This window comes from Oryctolagus cuniculus, chromosome 1 (genome assembly GCF_051225735.1).
Source record: "Oryctolagus cuniculus isolate XC-2025 breed Fujian yellow rabbit chromosome 1, ASM5122573v1, whole genome shotgun sequence".
Lineage (NCBI taxonomy): Eukaryota > Metazoa > Chordata > Mammalia > Lagomorpha > Leporidae > Oryctolagus > Oryctolagus cuniculus.
Genome location: NC_142867.1, coordinates 65995130 through 66014917, shown reverse-complemented (window position 1 = coordinate 66014917; position 19788 = coordinate 65995130). Strand labels below are relative to the sequence as shown.

General features: G+C 44.5%; 1 protein-coding gene and 1 pseudogene across 8 annotated transcripts in view; one reads left to right on the top strand and one right to left on the bottom strand.

Annotated features, from left to right (window-relative positions):
* Positions 1 to 19788, bottom strand: part of RNF169 (ring finger protein 169) — an 85993-nt gene that overhangs the window by 26706 nt on the left and 39499 nt on the right. The window contains exon 2 of one of the 7 annotated variants that reach the window (XM_089330942.1): positions 11534 to 11568. The exons of 4 other annotated variants lie outside the window; for them this stretch is intronic. In XM_089330942.1, coding sequence (XP_089187068.1) covers positions 11534 to 11554 — 21 coding nt within the window. In that variant the 5' untranslated portion in view covers positions 11555 to 11568. Of the gene's footprint in view, positions 1 to 2019; positions 2457 to 2534; positions 2665 to 11533; positions 11569 to 19788 lie in introns of those variants that run through there. 2 more of the 7 variants (XM_089330948.1, XM_089330953.1) reach the window with 2 other exon arrangements.
* On the top strand, positions 1321 to 10916 carry LOC149128441 (large ribosomal subunit protein eL8 pseudogene; annotated as a pseudogene). The gene is made up of 2 exons (XR_016227336.1): positions 1321 to 1362; positions 3144 to 10916. The product of XR_016227336.1 is annotated as a large ribosomal subunit protein eL8 pseudogene (transcript).

The window sequence follows — 19788 nt, the reverse complement described above, 5'->3', positions numbered from 1 at the left end:
TTAGCCTTGTGGTTAAGATATTGGTTAAGATGCTCACATCTGGGCCAGCGCTGTGGTGTAGTGAGTTAAGCTGCCACCTGCAGTGCCAGCATCCCTTATGGGTGCCAGTTCAAGACTTGCCTGGTGGCCAGCACCGCAGCTCACTAGGCTAATCCTCTGCCTTGCAGCGCCGGCACACGGGGTTCTAGTCCCGGTTGGGGCGCCGGATTCTGTCCCGGTTGCCCCTCTTCCAGGCCAGCTCTCTGCTGTGGCCAGGGAGTGCAGTGGAGGATGGCCCAAGTGCTTGGGCCCTGCACCCCATGGGAGACCAGGATAAGTACCTGGCTCCTGCCATCGGATCAGCGCAGTGTGCCAGCCGCAGCGAGCCGGCCGTGGCGACCATTGGAGGGTGAACCAACGGCAAAAAGGAAGACCTTTCTCTCTGTCTCTCTCTCTCACTATCTACTCTGCCTTTCAAAAAAAAAAAAAAAAAAAAAAAAAGACTCACCTGGCTCCACTTCTGACCCAGTTCCCTGCTGATGTACCTGGGAAAGCAGTGGAAGATGGCCCAAGTGCTGGGGCCCTGCACGCATGTGGGAAACCCAGAAGAATTGACTGAGTCCTGGCTTCAGAATGACCCAACCCTGGCCATTTCAGCCATCTGGGGAGTGAACCATCGGATGGAGGACCTCTCTCTCTGTCTCTCCCTCTTTATGTCTATAACTCTCTCAAATAAATCTTTAAAAAATAAAAAAAGGACATTCATATCCCACATCAGAGTATCTGGGTTGGATGCCTGGCTCTGGCTCTTGACTCCAGCTTCTCATGAATGCAGACCCTGGGAGACTGCACAGTTGCTCAAGGAATTGGGTTCTGCTGTACAGGCAGAACACCTGCATTGAGTTCCTGGCTTCTGGCTTTGGCCCCAGTCCAACTTTAGCACAGAAGCAGCAGATAGGAGCTCTTCTGTCTTCCAAAACTAGACAGAACATTTTTTAAATTAATAAATATTCACATTGCCAAAATATGCTGATCCTAAGGACTTTCCTTATGCTCAGGAGCCAGGTGTAACTGCATGGGCCAGAAGGGCCAAGACAGCCACATGGAGTCAGAGTATTGGGCTGAGCCTTGTTAGCAACAGCAAAAATGATTTATCACAGTCCCAATGTCTATACTCTGATCTTGTAGCCACAGGACAGGCCAAGACACAGCCTGCAAAGAGACTTAGGGCAGAGGCATAGGCAGTGTGGCTTTACAAAAATGGACTGTGGAATTAAAAACCTGAGTTACTCTTGGACAAATGAACCATCATATATTTGTTTGCTTCCAGCACAGGAGATCATGTGGCTTACTCTGCCAGTAGCAGTGTACAGAACAGATGACGTAACCACGGAACATACTACTTACCATAGCGTCCTGCTGTGCACTTACAGCTCATTAAGCCCTCCCTGTCTAGTTTTAGTCCCTTTTCACTGCCCATGGATTTAAAAAGACCTAAATGAGATGATGTATTAAAGCAACTATAGGCTACTAATATTTTTAAGCATTCTTATCTAAAAAAAAAAAATGAAGCTTAAGGACCAATCAATATCTTTAATAGGCTGTTGGTGCCTTAGAGTTAAAGTGGAAAAAAAAAAATGGGGCAAGCATTGTGGTGTAGCAAGTTAAGCCATTGCTGGAGATGCCCACATCCCTTATCTGAGTGCCTGTGTTCCAGCTACTCCACACTTCTGATCCAGCTTTCTGCTAATGCACCTGGGAGACAGCAGATGATGGCTCAATTACTTGGGCCCCTGCTACCCATATGGGAGACCCAGATGGGAGACCCAGGATCCTGGTGTGGCTTGGCCCAGCCCTCAGTATTGTGGGCATGTTGGGGAGTGAACCAGTAGACAGGAAAATCGATCACTCTCTTTCTCTATTGCTCTTACAAGTAGAAGAAAATAAACTTTTTAATTAAAAAAAAAGTGGGGGGGACAGGCATTGTGGCACAGTGGGTTACACTACCACTTGGGATACCAGCATTCCATATTGGAGTACCTGGGATTGAGTACTGTCTCCAATCCTGATCCAGCTTCCTGCTAATGCAACATTGCTGCATCCACATAGGAGACCAAGTGGAGTTCCTGGCCTCTAGCTTTGGTCTGCCCCAGCCCTGGCTGTTATGAGTGAGTAAATAAAAATGGGTAAACATTTAAAAAAAATGACAATAGCAATAAACAACAATAAAGCCTTAGAATTACTTTTCCAACTCCTACAGGCCCAATGACTATAAGTCTGAACCAGCTTTAGGCACTGAATCTAATTCAAGAAGTTATGAATATGCAAAGAACATTAGACAATGCTATGTCAGGAGGAGATTCAAATAAAATAATATACTCCCAACTCTGTCCAGTTCAAACAAGAACACATGAGGATTGAAAGTTGATCTATATGGCGGGCCAGCACTGCAGCATGGGGGGTTAAGCTACTACTTGGGATGCCTGCATTTCATATCACAGTGCTGGTTCGAGTCCCAGCTCCTCCATTTCCAAACCAGCTTCTTAATAATGTACCTGGGAAGGCAGGAGACGACGGTACAAGTGCTTGGGTCCCTGCCACCCATGTAGGAGATGGAGCTCTGGACTCCTGGCTTAGGTCTGGCCCAGCCCCAGCTGTCGCAGGCATTTGGGAAGTGAACCAGCAGATGGAAGATCTCTCCCTCTTTCTCTGACACTCTGCCTTTCAAATCAAAAAAAGAAAAACACTTTTTTAAAAAGCCATTCTGTTCCTCCAGCCACTCAAGATGCTACAAGAAAATTAGGCTGGGGGCCTCTCTTGGGGTGCAGCGGGTAAAGCTGCTGCCTATGACACTGGCATCCCACATGGGTGCCAGTTCAAGTCCTGGCTGCTCCACTTCCAATCTGGCTCCCTGCTAATGTGCCTGGGAAAGCAGTGGGAGATGGTCCAAGTAGATGCCCCTGAACCCACATGGGAGACCTAGAAGGAGCTCCTGGCTTCAGCCTGGCCCAGCTCCAGCCACTGCAACCATTTGGGGAGTGAACCAGAAGATGGAAGATTTTCTCTTTCTCTTTCTCTCTGCCTCCTTCTCTCCCTCCCTCCCTCTCTCTCTCCCTCTCTGTTGTTCTGCCTTTCAAATAAAATAGAATAAATAAAATAAAAAGGGAAAGATGGTGGCCCTGGCCCATGCTGTTGCAAAGCAGCAGGAGGCCAGGAAGATGGTAAATCCCGTGTGAGCAAAGGCCTGAGAACTTCGGCAGTGGACAGGACATCCAGCCCAAAAGGGCTCCCCCACATTTTGTCAAATGGCCCTACTCCATCTGGCCGCGGTGGCAGAGGGCCCTCCTCCGTGAGAGGCTGACAGTGCCTCCTGCCATTAACCTGTCACCCAGCCCCTGGACTGGCACACGGCTACTCAGCTGCTGAAGCTGGCCTGCAAGGACAGCCCAGAGACGAAGCGAGAGAAGCAGAGGCTGCCAGCAAGGAGGACGTCCCCACCCAGAGACCACCTGTCCTCCAAGCAAGGGTCGATGCTGTCATTGCCCTGGTGAAGAATCAGGTGGCTCAGCTGGCAGAGGCTGCACGTGACCTGGATGCCATTGAGATGGCTGCCCTGCATCCTAAGGTGGGGGGTCCCTTACTGCATCTGTGAGGGAAGGCCCACCAGAGGGCCTGAGCCACTGTCACCTTCACGCAGATGACTTGGAAGACAAAGGGGCTCTGGCTGAGCTGGTGGAAGCTGTCAGGACCCAGTAGGACACTGGAAGTGATGAGATCTGCTGTCACAGCCACCGTCACTGGGAGGCAGTGTTCTGGCTCTCACCGCCCATCTGGAAGAGGCCACGGCTAAAGAACTCTCACAAGGGGTTGGCACTGTAGCATAGCAGGTAAAGCTGCCACCTGCAGTGCCAGCATCCCATATGGATGCCGGTTCTAGTCGCAGCTGCTCTACTTCTGATCCAGCCCTCTGCAGTGGCCTGGGAAAGCAGTAGAGGATGGCCCAAGTCCTTGGGCCCCTGCACCCACAGGGGAGACCCAGAAGAAGCTCCTGGCTTCAGATCGGCATGGCTCCAGCTGCTGTGGCCATTTGGGGAATGAACCAGCGGATAGAAGACCTCTCTCTCTCTCTCTGCCTCTCTGCAACTCTGCCTTTCAAATAAATAAAATAGATCTTTAAAAAAGAAGAAGAAGAAGAGCTTGTCACAAAGCTGGGCAAAACAAGTACCATGGAGCTTTCTCATAAAAATTCAACTCCTCAAAAAAATAAATAAATAAACAAAGGCTGTGGCTAGGGACAAAACAAAACTGAACTCTACGGTGACTGACCAAATAAAACAACCAGTGTCTTCTGAAGATCTTAGATGAGAAGGTCTTGTCCGACGTCTTGGCGGCGGGCCACACAAAGAGGCATTTTATTTTTAAAAAGACAGGCAGAGCGGCACAAAAGAAAGCAGGTTTAGCAACATCATAACCACCACTGGCTGAACTCCGGGTCAGGGGCTGAGCTGTCTGTATAGACATCTTCGCGCTACAGAAAACTAAGGTTTAAGAGCTCGGTAACTTGTTCAAGTTCACACACCCACAGGCCCGGGCACCGGGATTCAGATCTGTGTCTGTCTCAGTAGCTCACAACCAAGGATGGTTTCTGTCCCACGGGGGAACATTTGGCAGTGTCTGGAGACACTCGTGTTGTCACAGCTGTGGCAGTGGCCCGTTGTGCTGCTGGCCCTCAGCAGAGGCCAGAGACAGCTGCTCAGCACCCTAAGTGCAGGGGACAGCAACCCCCCCCCCCCCACAACACACACATAAATGAATGTAACTTCTAGAAAACTAAACATTCAACTTTGCTGTACATATTTTAGTATCATTCTGTTTAGCACTTAACAGTGTTTGCAGCCCATGCTCCCTAGCTTTTCCAGTGGTTTAGAATGTACCCTGCCCTCTAGTAACTTTTATTTGCTGTTCTCAAAGTTTTTGGCAGTGGATTTTGTTGCTAGCAAAGCAACCTTTTCTTTGCAACATTGATTTGCTGATCATCTTAACAAAGCTAAGAATTTGCAAAAATGAAAAACTCATCCATGCACTTAAATCTTAAAAATCAAGTTGGTAGGTGCCAGCACTGTGGCATAGCAGGTAAAGCTGCCGTCTGCAGTGTCAGCATCCCATATCAGTGCCGGTTGGAGTCCCAGCTGCTCCACTTCCGATCAAGCTCTCTGCTGTAGCCTAGGAAAGCAGTAGAGGATGGCCCAAGTCCTTGGGCCCCTGCACTGGTGTGGGAGACCCAGAAGTTCCTGGCTCCTGGCTTCGGATTGGCGCAGCTCCAGCTGTTGCAGCCAACTGGGGAGTGAACCAGTGGATGGAAGACCTCTGTCTTTCTGCCACTCCCTCTCAATGTAACTCTGCCTTTCAAATAAATAAATAAATCTTTAAAAAAAATCATGTTGGTGTTTTCTCTGAAGTGGGTTCTGTCAAGGTGGGTTCCCTGTCCCCTTCTGGTGGTTATTTATAAAGATCAGAGAACTTGGTTTCTGAGTTTCTGTGATAATAAAACCTCAGCAAGGGTCAGAACTTGAATAAAAATACCCACGGTTGCTGCTTGCTAAATTCTCTTCCCTCTATATTGCAGGCATTGAGTTTCTAACGTTCACCTCACTTCCTCCTCCAGGCCTCGGTAGTATTTCTCATGACCACTTTATAGCCACAAAAATGCTGACTCAGTGGTTACAGCTCAAAGTCACAGTGTCTGAACTAAGGAGTTGGATTTAAAGCAAACCTTGGGCTTCAGATCACGTTTCTCAGCCTCAGCACTACTGACACTCTGGGCTCAACAGCTCTCTTCTGTGGGGACCTGAGCAGCATGAGCAGGAGGAGCAGAGGGAGGAGGAAAGAGCCAACATGGACGGTGCGGCCAGAGGTCCCACACTGGCTGCGGGGACGACGTGAAACACTGAAGTGCACCTAAGACGACATAAGGACAGAAGGAAACCCTGTGTCTGCTGACCCCCAGGTCCCACTCATCAGTCTGCCCCACCCTGAATAAGTCCCCCGTGAGAGGGACCAAGACCCTGGAGCAAGGGGCAGATGGGAGGAGCCTAAACATGGACACCAAGTGACCACCAGTACACATAGAAGACTCTTTCCTGCTTCTGTTTCTGCATCCCACATCTCATACTCAGCCATACTACCAAGAATCATGTGCATTTTGTCCCTGAAAATCTTTACTTTGCTATGATTTTTTAAAATAAAATTTTAAAAAGTAAAATAATATATATACAGAAAAAGTGTATGTCATAAATGTAAAACATGAAAAAATATCCAAGGAAGCTGGCCAGCGCCACGGCTCAATAGGCTAATCCTCCGCCTTGCGGCGCCGGCACACCAGGTTCTAGTCCCGGTTGGGGCGCCGGATTCTGTCCCGGTTGCCCCTCTTCCAGTCCAGCTCTCTGCTGTGGCCAGGGAGTGCAGTGGAGGATGGCCCAGGTGCTTGGGCCCTGCACCCCATGGGAGACCAGGAGAAGCACCTGGCTCCTGCCTTCGGATAGGCGCGGTGCGCCAGCTGCAGCACGCCAGCCGCGGCGGCCATTGGAGGGTGAACCAACAGCAAAAGGAAGACCTTTCTCTCTGTCTCTCTCACTGTCCACTCTGTCAAAAAAAAAAAAAAAAAAAATCCGAGGAAGCCATCGTGTAACCACTGTTCAAGAGATCAACAGAACTCATCACCGGTGCTCCCTGTGCCGAGAAGCAACCCTGGCTTCCACCACTCCGAAATCACTTGACCCACTTCCAAATTTTCTGTTTTTATCTAAGTGGAGTCTTACATGTTTATTGAGCTTCCTTCCTTCACTCAGCATTCTACTGTGAAATGCACTCATGAAGAGTTACCTTGTCTCTCTGCATTTTGTTACAGTATTCTGTTGTTTGATTCCTAAGTAACTTAACCATCCAATTGTTGACACTTGTTTCAATGGTTGCTAATTTGGGGCTATGTTGGAGTCAGCTGCTGTGAACTGTCTTGCATATGCGTTGTCCCATGGAGTATATCCTAGATGGGAACTGCTGGGTCACAGGTATGCGCACGCCACTGCAGTTTTCTAAAAACTATTTTCCTCCCCATCTCCAGTCTTTCATAAGGTTTACTTATTTATTTTTATTTACTCAAAAAGAGAAAGAGAAAGAGATCTTTGATCTGCTAGTTCTCTCCCCAAATGTGCACAACAGCCAGGACTGGGCCAGGCCAAAGCCAGGAGCCCAGAACTCCATCCAGGCTCCGATGTGGATGGCAGGGACCCAAGTCCTTGAGCCATCATCCTTTGCTTCCCAGCCAAGGGGTCCTGGCAGAAAGTAAAGCAAGAGGCCTGACAGGAAGCAGAGTCCCAGGTACCCGGGAATGGGATACGGGTGTCCTGGGTGGTGTTTTAACTGCTGTGCCAAGTGCTCACCCCACAACTTAAAAAAATTTTTTGTACCAAAATAGTCTTATTTTTTAATCCCACCTTCCACAAACCTTCAGAAGTCCCTCAGCTCTGTGCAGACTCGTGTGCGGGCACAACGACACTGTGGTCAGTGACAGACCAAGTACATGCATCAGCACAGTCTGCGGTGTTCCCACAATGACAAAGTCACCCAACAGCGCATCTCACAGCCTGTGTCCCGGAGGTTAAACGAGACATGGCCATGCACATACTTTTCCCACCCCTCACACAGCTTACCTTTTCCACTGTTAACAGTGTCTTCCAAAGACAAGAAGTTCCAGGTTTTAATGCAGAATATCAGTCTTTTACTTTATGGTTAGTGCTTCTTATATCCCATTTAAGAAATCCGGCTTACCCCAACATCAAGAGACTACTCCGTGTTATCTTTAAGAAGCTTATCATTTGACCTTTTAACCTATAATCCACTTAGAGCTAAATTTTTAATCAACTATTTTAAGATATAATCTGCATATGATAAGATGAACACATGGAATGTGAAGTTCAATGAGTTTTCAGGAAGGTACATACCCAGGTAAGTATCTCCCTATTCAAGATATAGAACACGTTCCCACCACCCCTGGAAGCTCCTCCAAGCCCGTCAGCAATCAGTCTTCTGACGGACGCAGCCCCAGGTACCACTACTCTGATCAATATAACCATAGCTTAGTTCCGCCTATTATAAAATTATACAGCATGGATTCCTTTGTGTCAGATTTCACTCTCTGAGTGCAATATCTTTGCGATTCATCCATGCTACTGAGCTTTATTAAGATACTCTTTTATATAGATAAAAGATATTCCATTGTGTAAATATGCCTTATTTTTTTTAATCCATTCAAGTATTGGACATTTGGGTTACTGTAGTTTGGGGCTATTGTGAGTAAAACCGCTATGACCACTCATGTCTTCTTGTAAACAAATGTTTTTGTTTTGGTTGGCTGAACAGTTACCAGTGGAATTGGCTGGGTCATACAGAAAAACGTATGTTTAAATTTATAAAGCAACTGCCAAAATGTCTCCCATGGTGGTTATTCCATTTTATACTCCCACTGCCAGTGCATGGAAGTTCCAACTGAGCCACATACTCACATTCATTCTCATGCTCGGAATTGTTAAGCTTTTTTTTTTTTTAACCATTCTAGAGGACGTGAAATGATATCTCGTGGTTTTATTTCATGGCTCTCCTGGTTGATGAGGTTGACAGTCTTCTCACGCGCTCAGGAGCATGCCTTTCGTGAAGTGTCCGTTCCAGCCTTTGATCTTTATTTATTTATTTTTACTCCATTTGTAGGTAGAAACATTCCTTATAAATCCTGGATGCAAGTCCACTGTTAAATACACACCTTAAGAATATTTTCTTCCAGCCTTTGCTTTGCCTTTTTATTTCCTTAATGAATCTTCTGAGGAGAAGTTTTTAACTTTGATAAGGCCCAATATATCAATTTTTTCCTCTATGATTAGGACTTTTTGTGTTTATTTAGAAAGTCTTTGCCTATCCCCAAAGTCAAAGGATTTTCCTTCTCTTTTCTTTTGCACAGTTTTAGCGTTTATATCTATCTATGATCTGCCGGTATTGATTTTTACATGTGATACAGAATGGAGAACTTCTCACTGTCACTGATTTGTGGGTTGCTCCGTTTAGACTGTACTGTGACCACTGAGCTCCTTGATGCCTCTGTGGACACCAACTGGCTACTGTCACAGACTGCCCTCTTCTGTCCCCAACCCTCCGAAAGCCGCCGGTGACACCTAACCCCAATGTGAGGGTTTTAGGAGGCAGAGACGCTGGGAAGTGATTCGGTCATTAGAGTGGAGCCTTCTTGATGGGACTAGTGGCCTTACAAGAAGACACCAGGGAGCCGCCCTCTCTCCACCCCTGCCAGTACGTGATGACAGGAGACCACAGTCCTGTCAGGAGACATCTGATCTCCAGAACCGTGAGAAGGGAATCACTGTCTATGTCATCCAGTCAATGCATCATTCTAGCAGCCCAAGCTAAGAAAATTATATACGAGTGGGTCTATTCTAGGATTATATTCTGTTACACTGGTTTATATGACTTTTTCTTGTGCTAATGCCATAATGTCTTAATGACTACAGCATTATAGTAAGTCTTGAAATCTAGTATAAAGTCCTCTAATAATAATAACACGATCCCCCATGTAGAAAAACCCACTAAAACTTAAAAAAATGCTGCTCAATCTACTAAAGTTTAGCAAGTCTGTAGGACAGAAAATAAAACTTAACTGTATTATTGTATACTTATATCAAGCAATTAGAAATTGAAATCCAAAAAATATCACCTATGATAACATCAAAATTTAGACATACTTAAATCTGACAAAGGATTTGGAAACTAAAAAACATGAAATACAACCTAGAAAAATTAAAGAATAAACAGAAAGATATACCATGTTGTTGGAGCTAAAGCCTCAATATTATTAACGTATCAATTCTTGGGGCCAGTGCTGTGGTGTAGTGGATAAAGCCACTGCCCATGGTGTAGGCATCTCATATGGACACCAGTTCAAGTCTTGGCTGCTCCACTTCCAATCCAGTTCCTCGCTAAATGTGCCTAGGAAAGCAGCAGAGGATGGCCCAAGTACTTAGGTCCCTGCACCCACATAGGAGACCCTGAGAAAGCTCCTGGCTTCGGGCTGGCCCAGCCCTGGTTGGTGCGGCCATTTGGGGAGTGAACCAGCGGAAGAAAGATCTTCCTCTGTCTTTCCTCTCTCTGTAACTGACTTTCAAATAAAATAAATAAATCTTAAAAAAAAAATAGCAAGTTGATTATAAAATTCAGATGGATATGCAAGGAATCAAGAACAGCCAAAGTAACTTTGTTCTTTTTTTTTTTTGGACAGGCAGAGTTAGACAGTGAGAGAGAGAGAGAGAGAGAGACAGAGAGAAAGGTCTTCCTTTTTTCCATTGGTTCACCCCCCAAATGGCTGCCATGGCCAGCGCGCTGCGCTAATCCGAAGCCAGGAGCCAGGTGCTTCCTCCTGGTCTCCCATGCAGATGCAGGGCCCAAGGACCTGGGCCATCCTCCACTGCACTCCCGGGCCACAGCAGAGAGCCGGACTGGAAGAGGAGCAACCGGGACAGAATCCAGCATCCCAACCAGGACTAGACCCGGGTGTGCCGGCGCCACAGGCAGAGGATTAGCCAAGTGAGCCGCGGCACCGGCAGCCAAAATAACTTTGAAAAGAACAAAACTGAAAGATTACTATTACTAGATTTCAAGACTTACTAAAATCACAGAAATCAAAATAGCACAGTAATGTAAAGATAAATAGATATACAGTATAGATAGAACACAATCTAGAAATAAACTCAAATATATGGATAACTCATTTGATAAATATACAGACAGTCCAATGAAGAATGGATAGTCTTTTCAACAAATGGTGCTGGAACACTTGGGACATCTACATGCACAAAAAAAGAACTTAGATTCAAATCTCACACTGTATATAAAAATAACTGAAAATGGATCACAGGCCTAAATATAAAACCTAAAACTATAAAATTTCCAGAAGAAAACATTGGAGAAAATCTTTGTGACCTTGGGTTGGGCAAAACATTTATAGCTATAACAGAAAAAGCACAATTTATGACATTCTATCAAAATTTAAAACTTCTGCTTTTCAAATGATAAAAATGGAAAAAAAAACAGACTGAGAGAAAAATACTTAGAAAACATATAACTGATAAAGGATTTTTATCCAGAATTTATAAAGATCTCTTAAAATACATCAAGAAAATACATAACCCAAGTTTTAAAATAAACAAAAAAAACTGCAACAGACATAATACCTAAGAAAATACACAAAAGGCAAATAAACACATGAAAAGATGTTCAATATCACAAATCACTAGGGAAATGCAGAGTTGACCACAATGAGATACCATTTCACACCTATTAGAATGGCTAAATTAAAAAGACTAACCATATCAAATGTTGTTAAAGATTGAGAGAAACTGGAGATCTTCTATGAGGTACAATTCTGGTGGGAATTAAGATGGAAAAACCAATTTGGAAAAGTTTTGACAGTTTCTTTAAAAATGAAACATACACCTACCATATGATCCAGCCATTTCATTCCTAAGTATTTACCTAAAAGAAAAAGAAATATGCATCTATACAAAGACTTTTACATGAATGCTCACAGCAGCTTTATTTTTATTTAGCCAAAATCAGAAACAACTTAAATGAGGCAACTGGATAAATGGTGACATACCCAAACTATGAACACTACTCATCACCAGAAAGGGATAAACTGGTGCAACAAAGTGAATGAGTCTCAAAACGACGATGATGAGTGAGGAAGCCAAGCTGAAGAGCACAGCATAAAATGGACTTCATCAAAATTGAAAGCTTTTGTGTACGACAAGGCATTGTCAAGAAAAATTTTTAAAGACAACCTAGAGAATGGAAGAAAATATCTGTGAACCACAGTCAGATAAGGATTTACTATCTAGGATAAAGAAAGAATTCTTACCCTCACCAACAGACAGCCTGATTCAAAAATGGGCAAAAATCCAGAAAATGTTCTCTAACTCTCTTTGCTATTAAGATGAATTTCTGTCAATAAATTGAAAAATTGTAGGAAAGTTAAAAAGCAATGGGCAATGACTTCACTGGACATTTCTCCTGAGATATACAAAAGGTGAATAAGCGCAAGAGAAGTCATCAGGAAATGCAAACCAAACCCAAAGGGAAACCCCTTCACACCCACTGGGATGACTGTAATCAAAAACCAGAAAATAACAATTTTAGTTATGTAAGTGTTACAATAAATCTTCAGTGTTCTAACAGCCTGTTCTGTGTTACAGAATTCCAGCCAGCTTTGTATCCTTTTTTTTTTTTCATTATTATTTGACAGATAGAGTTAGATAGTGAGAGAGAGAGACAGAGAGAAAGGTCTTCCTTCCGTTGGTTCACCCTCCAAAATGGCCGCTACGGCCAGAGCTACACCGATCCGAAGCCAGGAGCCAGGTGCTTCCTTCCCGGTCTCCCATATGGGTGCAGGGGCCCAAGCACTTGGGCCATCCTCCACTGCCTTCCTGGGCCACAGCAGAGAGCTGGACTGGAAGAGGAGCAACCGGGACAGAACCCGGTGCCCATATGGGATGATGGCACTGCAGGCAGAGGATTAACCAAGTGAGCCACGGAGCCGGCCAACTTTGTATCCTTTTAAACTCTGTAATAAACCTGTCTGACACAATAGGTTCCCGCAAAGCAGGAGCATGGCAATAGGATTCAACTCATCTTCTACTTGGAACTGGGCAGATCAAGTTTTCATTAACAGGCAAACATGGAAAAAGCTATTGGGCTATTAGATTCTTTTTATTTCTCTCCCTCCATTTTTTTATTGCAGTAAAATAAAAATATAAAATGTACCATTTTAACTCTTCGCAAGCATGCAGTTCAGTGACATACTCCGCTTATGTTGTCCATCCATTGCCTAAACACCCATTTAACAGCAACTCCTTATTCCCCTCCTCCCCTCAAACCCATGGCAGCTGCCATTTCAGTTTCTGTTTCTATGACTGTGGCTACTTCATAATACACATAGAAAATGCATATTATGAAACAAATATGCATAGATTTCAATTTTTTGGACTAAAATAAACTTATAATTTTATTTTTTTCCAAAAACTTTTTGCAGCTCCCTCCTGTAACTCTGTCTTTTTGTGACAGGCCATCTCACTGAGCATAGTGTCCACAAGGTTCACACGTTCTACAGCTGATGTCACAATTTATAGCCCACCTATATATATCACATTTAGTTTATCTGCTCACCCGTCAAAGGACTTTGCTTGCTTCTATGTTCTAGCTACTGTGAATAACGCTCTTATGAACAGAGGTGTGCAAATATCTCAAGACCCTGCCTTAAATTCTTCTGGGGAGGGGCCAGTGCTGTGGCATAGCAGGTTAAGCTTCTGCCGGCAGCACAGGCATCCCATATGGGCACCACAAGCCCTAGCTGCTCTACTTCTGATCCAGATCCCTGCTAACACGCCTGGGAAAGCAGTGGAAGATGGCCCAAGTGCTTGGGCTCCTGTACCCACCTCAGAGACCAGGAAGAATTCCTGGCCCCTGGCTTCTGATTGGCCCAGCTTCAGCCATTGTATCCATTTGAGGAATGAACCAGCAGATGGAAGACCTCTCTCTCTCTAACTCTGCCTTTCAAATAAATAAAATCTGGGGGTATATTCCCAGAAATAGAATTCCCAAATCATATGGTAATTAATTTTGGTAGGACCCTACAGACTTTTTTTCATAGGGGTTGTGCATTTTACATTCCCAGTAACAGTGCACAGGATTTCAACTATTCCATATCCTCACCAACACTTGTTATTTTCAGACTCTCTCTATTACACATACATATTTATGTTTTTTTACAGTAGTATCTCACTGTAGCTTTGATTTACATTTCCCTAATGACACCTTTTCACATATTTTGTTTGGAGAAATATCTACTCAAGTCCTTTGCCCATCTCTGAATCAATCAGGGTACTTTTTTTGTTGCTGAGTTTTAATTCTCTCTGTATATGTGATATTCTTATCAGATATATAACTTATAAACATTTCCCCCCATTCTGTGGATTTCCTTTTTACTCCATTCTTAATATTTTCTGTTACACAACTTTTTTCATGAATCTCAATTTTTTTTTTTTTTTTTACTTTTCTCATCCTGGATATAATATCATATCCAAGAAATCATGAAACCCAATATCATGAAGTTTTTTTAAATTAATTAATTAATTAATTTGAAAGGCAGAGTTACAGAGAGAGAGAAAGTCTTCCATCTGCTGGTTCACTCCTCAAATGGCTGCAATGGCCAGCTGAGCCAATCCGAAGCCAGGAGCCAAGAGTTTCTTATAGGTCTCCCAGGTAGGTGCAGGGGCCCAAGCACTTGGGCCATCTTCTACTGCCTTCAGGCCATAGCAGAGAACTGGATCGGAAGTAGAGCAGCTGGGACTTGATCCGGCACCCACAAAAAGAATGTTGGTACCACAGAGTCTTAGCCCACTACACCACAGCACCAGCCCTACATGAAATTTTTGTCTTATGTTTTCTTCTATTTATAGTTTTAGGACTTATATTTAGGTCTTTGACTCATTTTGAGTTAATATTTGTATACAGTAAAATTATCTAAATTCATCATTTTTCACTAGATTCTTAAACTCTTTTCATGCACAGAGATGCCTACTATCCTATTAATATATCTTGAATAATAAATTATTATACAATAATATTAACATATTTTGAGTAATACTCTGACCATGAAAAATTATTTATCTTCATGATAAATTATCAATGTAATTACTGATGGTGATGAGTACGTGGGAATTCACTTGATTATCCTCCTCACTTTAAAAAAAAAATATTTTATTTATTTGAAAGGCAGAATTAGAGAGAGGGAGGGGGACAGAGAGAAAGAGATCTTCCATCTGTTGGTTCACTCCCCAAATGACCATCATGGCTGGGGCTGGGCCAGGCTAAAGCCAGGAACCAGGAGCCCCATCCAGGTCTCCTACATGGGTGCAGGGGCCCAAGAATTTCGGCCATCTTTTTTTTTTTTTTTTTTTTTCCCCTAACATTTATTTATTTGAGAAGCAGAGTTACAGACAGACGGAAACCTTCCATTCACTGGTTCATTACCTAAATAGCCACAATGGTTGGAACTGGGCCAACCTGAAGCCAGGAGCCTCTTCCGGGTCTCCCACATGGGTGCAGGGGCCCAAACACTTGGGCCATCTTTCACTGCTTTCCCAGGCCATTAGCAGAGAGCTGGACTGGAAGTGAACTGGGGAGTAAACTAGCAGATGGAAGACCTCTCTCTCTGTAACTCTTTCAAATAAATAAAATAAATCTTTTTTTTAAAAAAAAAAAAAAAAGGGTGCCTGGGTTCAAGTCTCACCTCTACTTCTTACCCAGCTTTTGACCAAAGCACACCCAGGAAGGAAGCAGGTAACAGCTCAAGTATTTGGGCCCCTGCCACTCATGTAGGAGACCCAGATGGAATTTTTGGCTCCTGGCTGCCTGACCTAACTCAGATAAAATCTATTCAATTAGCAGAAATCTCAAATATCCCATTTGTCTGAGTCATGATTTCAGGTTTCTATTAATCACAGTAAATTAAACCACCAGAGACTTAAAAAAAAAAAAAAGATTTATTTATTTTACTTGAAAGTCACAGTTACACAGAGAAAGAGGGGGAGGCAGACAGAGAGAGAGAAAAAGAGAGAGGTCTTTCATTTGCTTGTTCACTCCCCCAAATGGCTGCGATGGCTGGAGCTGCACCAACCCAAAGCCAGGAGCCAGGAGCTTCTTCCAGGTCTCCCACACGGGCTCAGAGACCCAAGGAGTTGGGCCATCTTCCAATGCTTTCCCAGGCCAGAGTAGAGAGCTGGATCAGAAATGAAACAGCCAGGACTTGAACTGGCACCCATATGGGATGCTGGCACTGAGGTGGCAGCTTTACTGGCTACACCACAGCACTGGCCCCAAGAGACCTTTTAAAAGTGTAAGGTCGGCCTCCCATCCCATCTGAAACAAATTCAGTCTCTTTCCTGGACCTGTGGCCTGGCCCAAGCCATCTCTGCCCCACCCCCCACACCCCCCCCCGCCACCTGCCTCCAGGCCTTTACTCTCACCCCCTGGAATGCTCTTCTTCAGGATTCTTCATTGCACTCAGGGGGCACTTCCCTGACCCCTCTACCTCAAACCACCTACTCAACCATCAGTTTGCTAATGACGTGTCTCTCTGTCCCACTAGAGGGCAGTCTCCTTGAGGGCAAGGACCCAGGGCATCTTCAGCAGCGTATCCCAGTGCCTGGCCGGCCCCAGAGGCACAAAAATATCCAATCAGCACATGAATGTGGCTCATGATCTCATTATACTGAAAGACTAAGCTGCGTGTGTGTGAACGCACCCTAGGCTGCTACAATCTGTCACCCGGGGGAAGAGGGGAAAAACATGCTAAGAGAAATTTCCACATTTTGCTCTGTATATTTCTGCATTATTTTTCTTACATTAAAAAGACAAAATTAACTACAACACATGGCAGAAAGAAAAAGATGAACATATTTAAACATACAAGTCTACTCATGGACTCATAAAGTTCAGAAACCCAGAGGCAGGGCCGGCGCTGTGGTGCAGTGCGCTAAGCCATATGGGCACTGGTTCGAGTCCGAGCTGCTCCACTTCCGATCCAGCCCTCTGCTTATGGCCTAGGAAAGCAGTAGAAGATGCTCCAAGTGCTTGGGCCCCTGCACCTGCATGGGAGACCCAGAAGAAGCTCCTGGCTCCTGACTTCAGATCAGCCCAGCTCTAGCTGTTGCAGCCATCTGGGGAGTGAACTAATCCCTCTCTCTCTAACTTTGCCTCTCAAATAAATAAAATATCTAAAAAAAAAATTTAAAAAAGAAACCCAGAGGCATCTCAGTAAGCATCAGCTCCAAAAAGAAAGAGGGCACGTCAGAGCTGGCACTGTGGCATAGCAGATTAAGTTGTGGCCTGTGACGCCAGCATCCCATATGGACACCAGTTCAAGCCCCAGCTGCTCTGCTTCCAATTCAGCTCCCTGCTAATGCACCTGGGAAAGCAGATGATGGTCCTAGTACTTGGAGCCCTGTCACCCACATGGGAAACCCGGATGGAGTTCCAGGTTCCTGGCTTCAGCCTGGCCCAGTCACAGAAATTGTGGTCATTTGGGGAGTGAACCAGCAAATGGAAAATCTCTTTCTCTAACTCTGCCTTTCTTTTTTTTTTTTTTTTTTTTTTTTTTTTTTTGACAGGCAGAGTGGACAGTGAGAGAGAGACAGAGAGAGAAAGGTCTTCCTTTTGCCGTTGGTTCACCCTCCAATGGCCGCCGCTGCAGCCGGCGCACCGCGCTGATCCTGGCAGGAGCCAGGATCCAGGTGCTTTTTCCTGGTCTCCCATGGGGTGCAGGGCCCAAGCACCTGGGCCATCCTCCACTGCACTCCCTGGCCATAGCAGAGAGCTGGCCTGGAAGAGGGGCAACCGGGACAGAATCCGGCGCCCCAACCGGGACTAGAACCCGGTGTGCCGGCGCCGCAAGGCGGAGGATTAGCCTATTGAGCCACGGCGCCGGCTAACTCTGCCTTTCAAATAAATAAATAAACCATTAAAAAGGAAAAAGGGGCATCTCCCTGCCCTGAGTAGGCACCTAGTAACTGGACCAGTGCCTGGAAGAAGTCACCCCCATGCCGCAAGGAGCCCTCTCATCCCAATCTACGTTGCTCTGAAAATCTCCCACAGGTAGCAGAGTCTAAATAAAATTACATCTTTAAAAGAAAAAAACAAATAAAAAACCACAACATTTCTTGCTTACAGTCCTCATAAAAGCTTCTACTGTCACTTAAAGCAACAATGTATACAAAAGAGAAAGTATTTTAGCAGTATGTTACATGGATTCAGTAACAATGAGCTATGTAGAGTTAACTTCCACTTATCATCCCATGCTCAGTAGAAATTTTTAAAGATCTTTCTCCCCTAGGGATTCATCCAAATAACAATAAATTTACTTTCCTTTGTTTCAGAAAATATGCATTCTAAGAATTATCATTTTTTTCTCACCTAGTTTGCCATCAAAATTTAGTGCCTTTTAACTTTTTCTTTTACAAATTTATTGAAGCATATTTTAGACACATATAATTCATCCATTTCAAGTATATAATTCAATGACTTTTAGGTAAATATACAAAGCTGGGGAATATACAAATCAGCTTTAGAAATCTTTACTCCTTCCTACCAATCCCAGCTCCTCCTCCTGCTCTAATCAACATCTAATCCACTTTCTGTCCCTATACATTTGTCAAGTCTCGACTTTTTTTTTATAAATGCAATCATACAATACATGGCTCCTGGTATCTAATTTCTTTCTCTTAGAATCTTTCTGAGGTTCACTCATGTGGGAACATGTATCAGTTATGCATTCCTTTTTATTGCTGAATAGTATTCCATGATCTGGATATGCCATCTGAGTGCCTCTTGGTTTTCTGCTTCTATTTCCATCTTCCAGGTTCTCTAATGGATGTAGAATAATGTGGATACTTGGGTGGGGAAGAAGGATCTGGAGTGAACTTTAATTTAGCCCAAATTACACAGGTGTTTCTCAAAACCCAATCCAGTTTATATGAGGCTGTCCTAGCTTCACTAAAAACATGACATCATTAGCCCCTTTAAAAATCACTGTCCTTTCACTCTCTCCAACAGGAACAAAAGTATAAATCCTCAAGTTTTCTCTCCCTCTCTCTCTCTGTTTATAAAAACCTCCACTCTAACTTACCTCCTTTTTCAGACATCAATGCCTTATTTGCTTTCTTTAACATTAGCTTCAAACTGGCAGCTTTAAAATCCCCACATCCTCAAAGTTTTTGAAAGGGTATCTCAGAAGCAAGTATCTGCATATTCTAGAACTTAAAGAACCACCTGTTGAGGAAGTCCCTGAAAATAATTCCTTTCCATAGAGAAAAAAGTTTTGAAAAGGGATTTAAAAACAAAACCTTGAGGCAGGCATTGTAACACAGCAGTTTAAGCTGCTGCCTGCGATGCCAACATCCCATACTGGAGTGCTGGTCCGAGTCCCAGCCCAGCTTCCTGCTGATGCGTCTGGGAGGCAGCAGGTGATGGTCCAAGTTCTGTGCCCCTGCCACCCACATGGGTGACCAGGATGGAGTTCCTGGCTCCCGGCTTCATCTTGATGCACTCCCAGCTGTTGTGGTCATTTGCGAAGTGAACCAATGGATGGAAGATTTCTAACTGCCTTTCAGATAAATAAATAAATCTTTAAAAAAAAATTACAACATCAATATGAAAGAGGCAGAAGGATCCAAACTGACATTTGACACTTTCATTTAAAGGGAAGGGTGCAGTGGGTTAAGGCTCTACTTGCAATGCAATCAGAGTCTGGGTTCATGTCCTGGCTGCTCCACTTCTGATCCAGCTCCCTGCTAATGTGCCTGAGGAGGCAGTGGAAGATGGTCCAACTGCTTGGGCCCCTGCCACAGCTGGATGGAGTTCTGGCTCTTGGCTTCGCCTTGGCCCAGACCTGGCTATCGCAACCATTTGGGAAGTGAACCAGCAGATGGAACACCTCTCTCTCGCTCGCTCTCACTCTGTTTTTTGTTTTTTTTTTTTTTTTTTTTTTTTTTTTTTTTGACAGGCAGAGTGGACAGTGAGAGAGAGAGACAGAGAGAAAGGTCTTCCTTTTTGCCGTTGGTTCACCCTCCAATGGCCGCCGCCGCCGGCGCACTGCGGCCGGCACACCGCGCTGATCCGATGGCAGGAGCCAGGTACTTA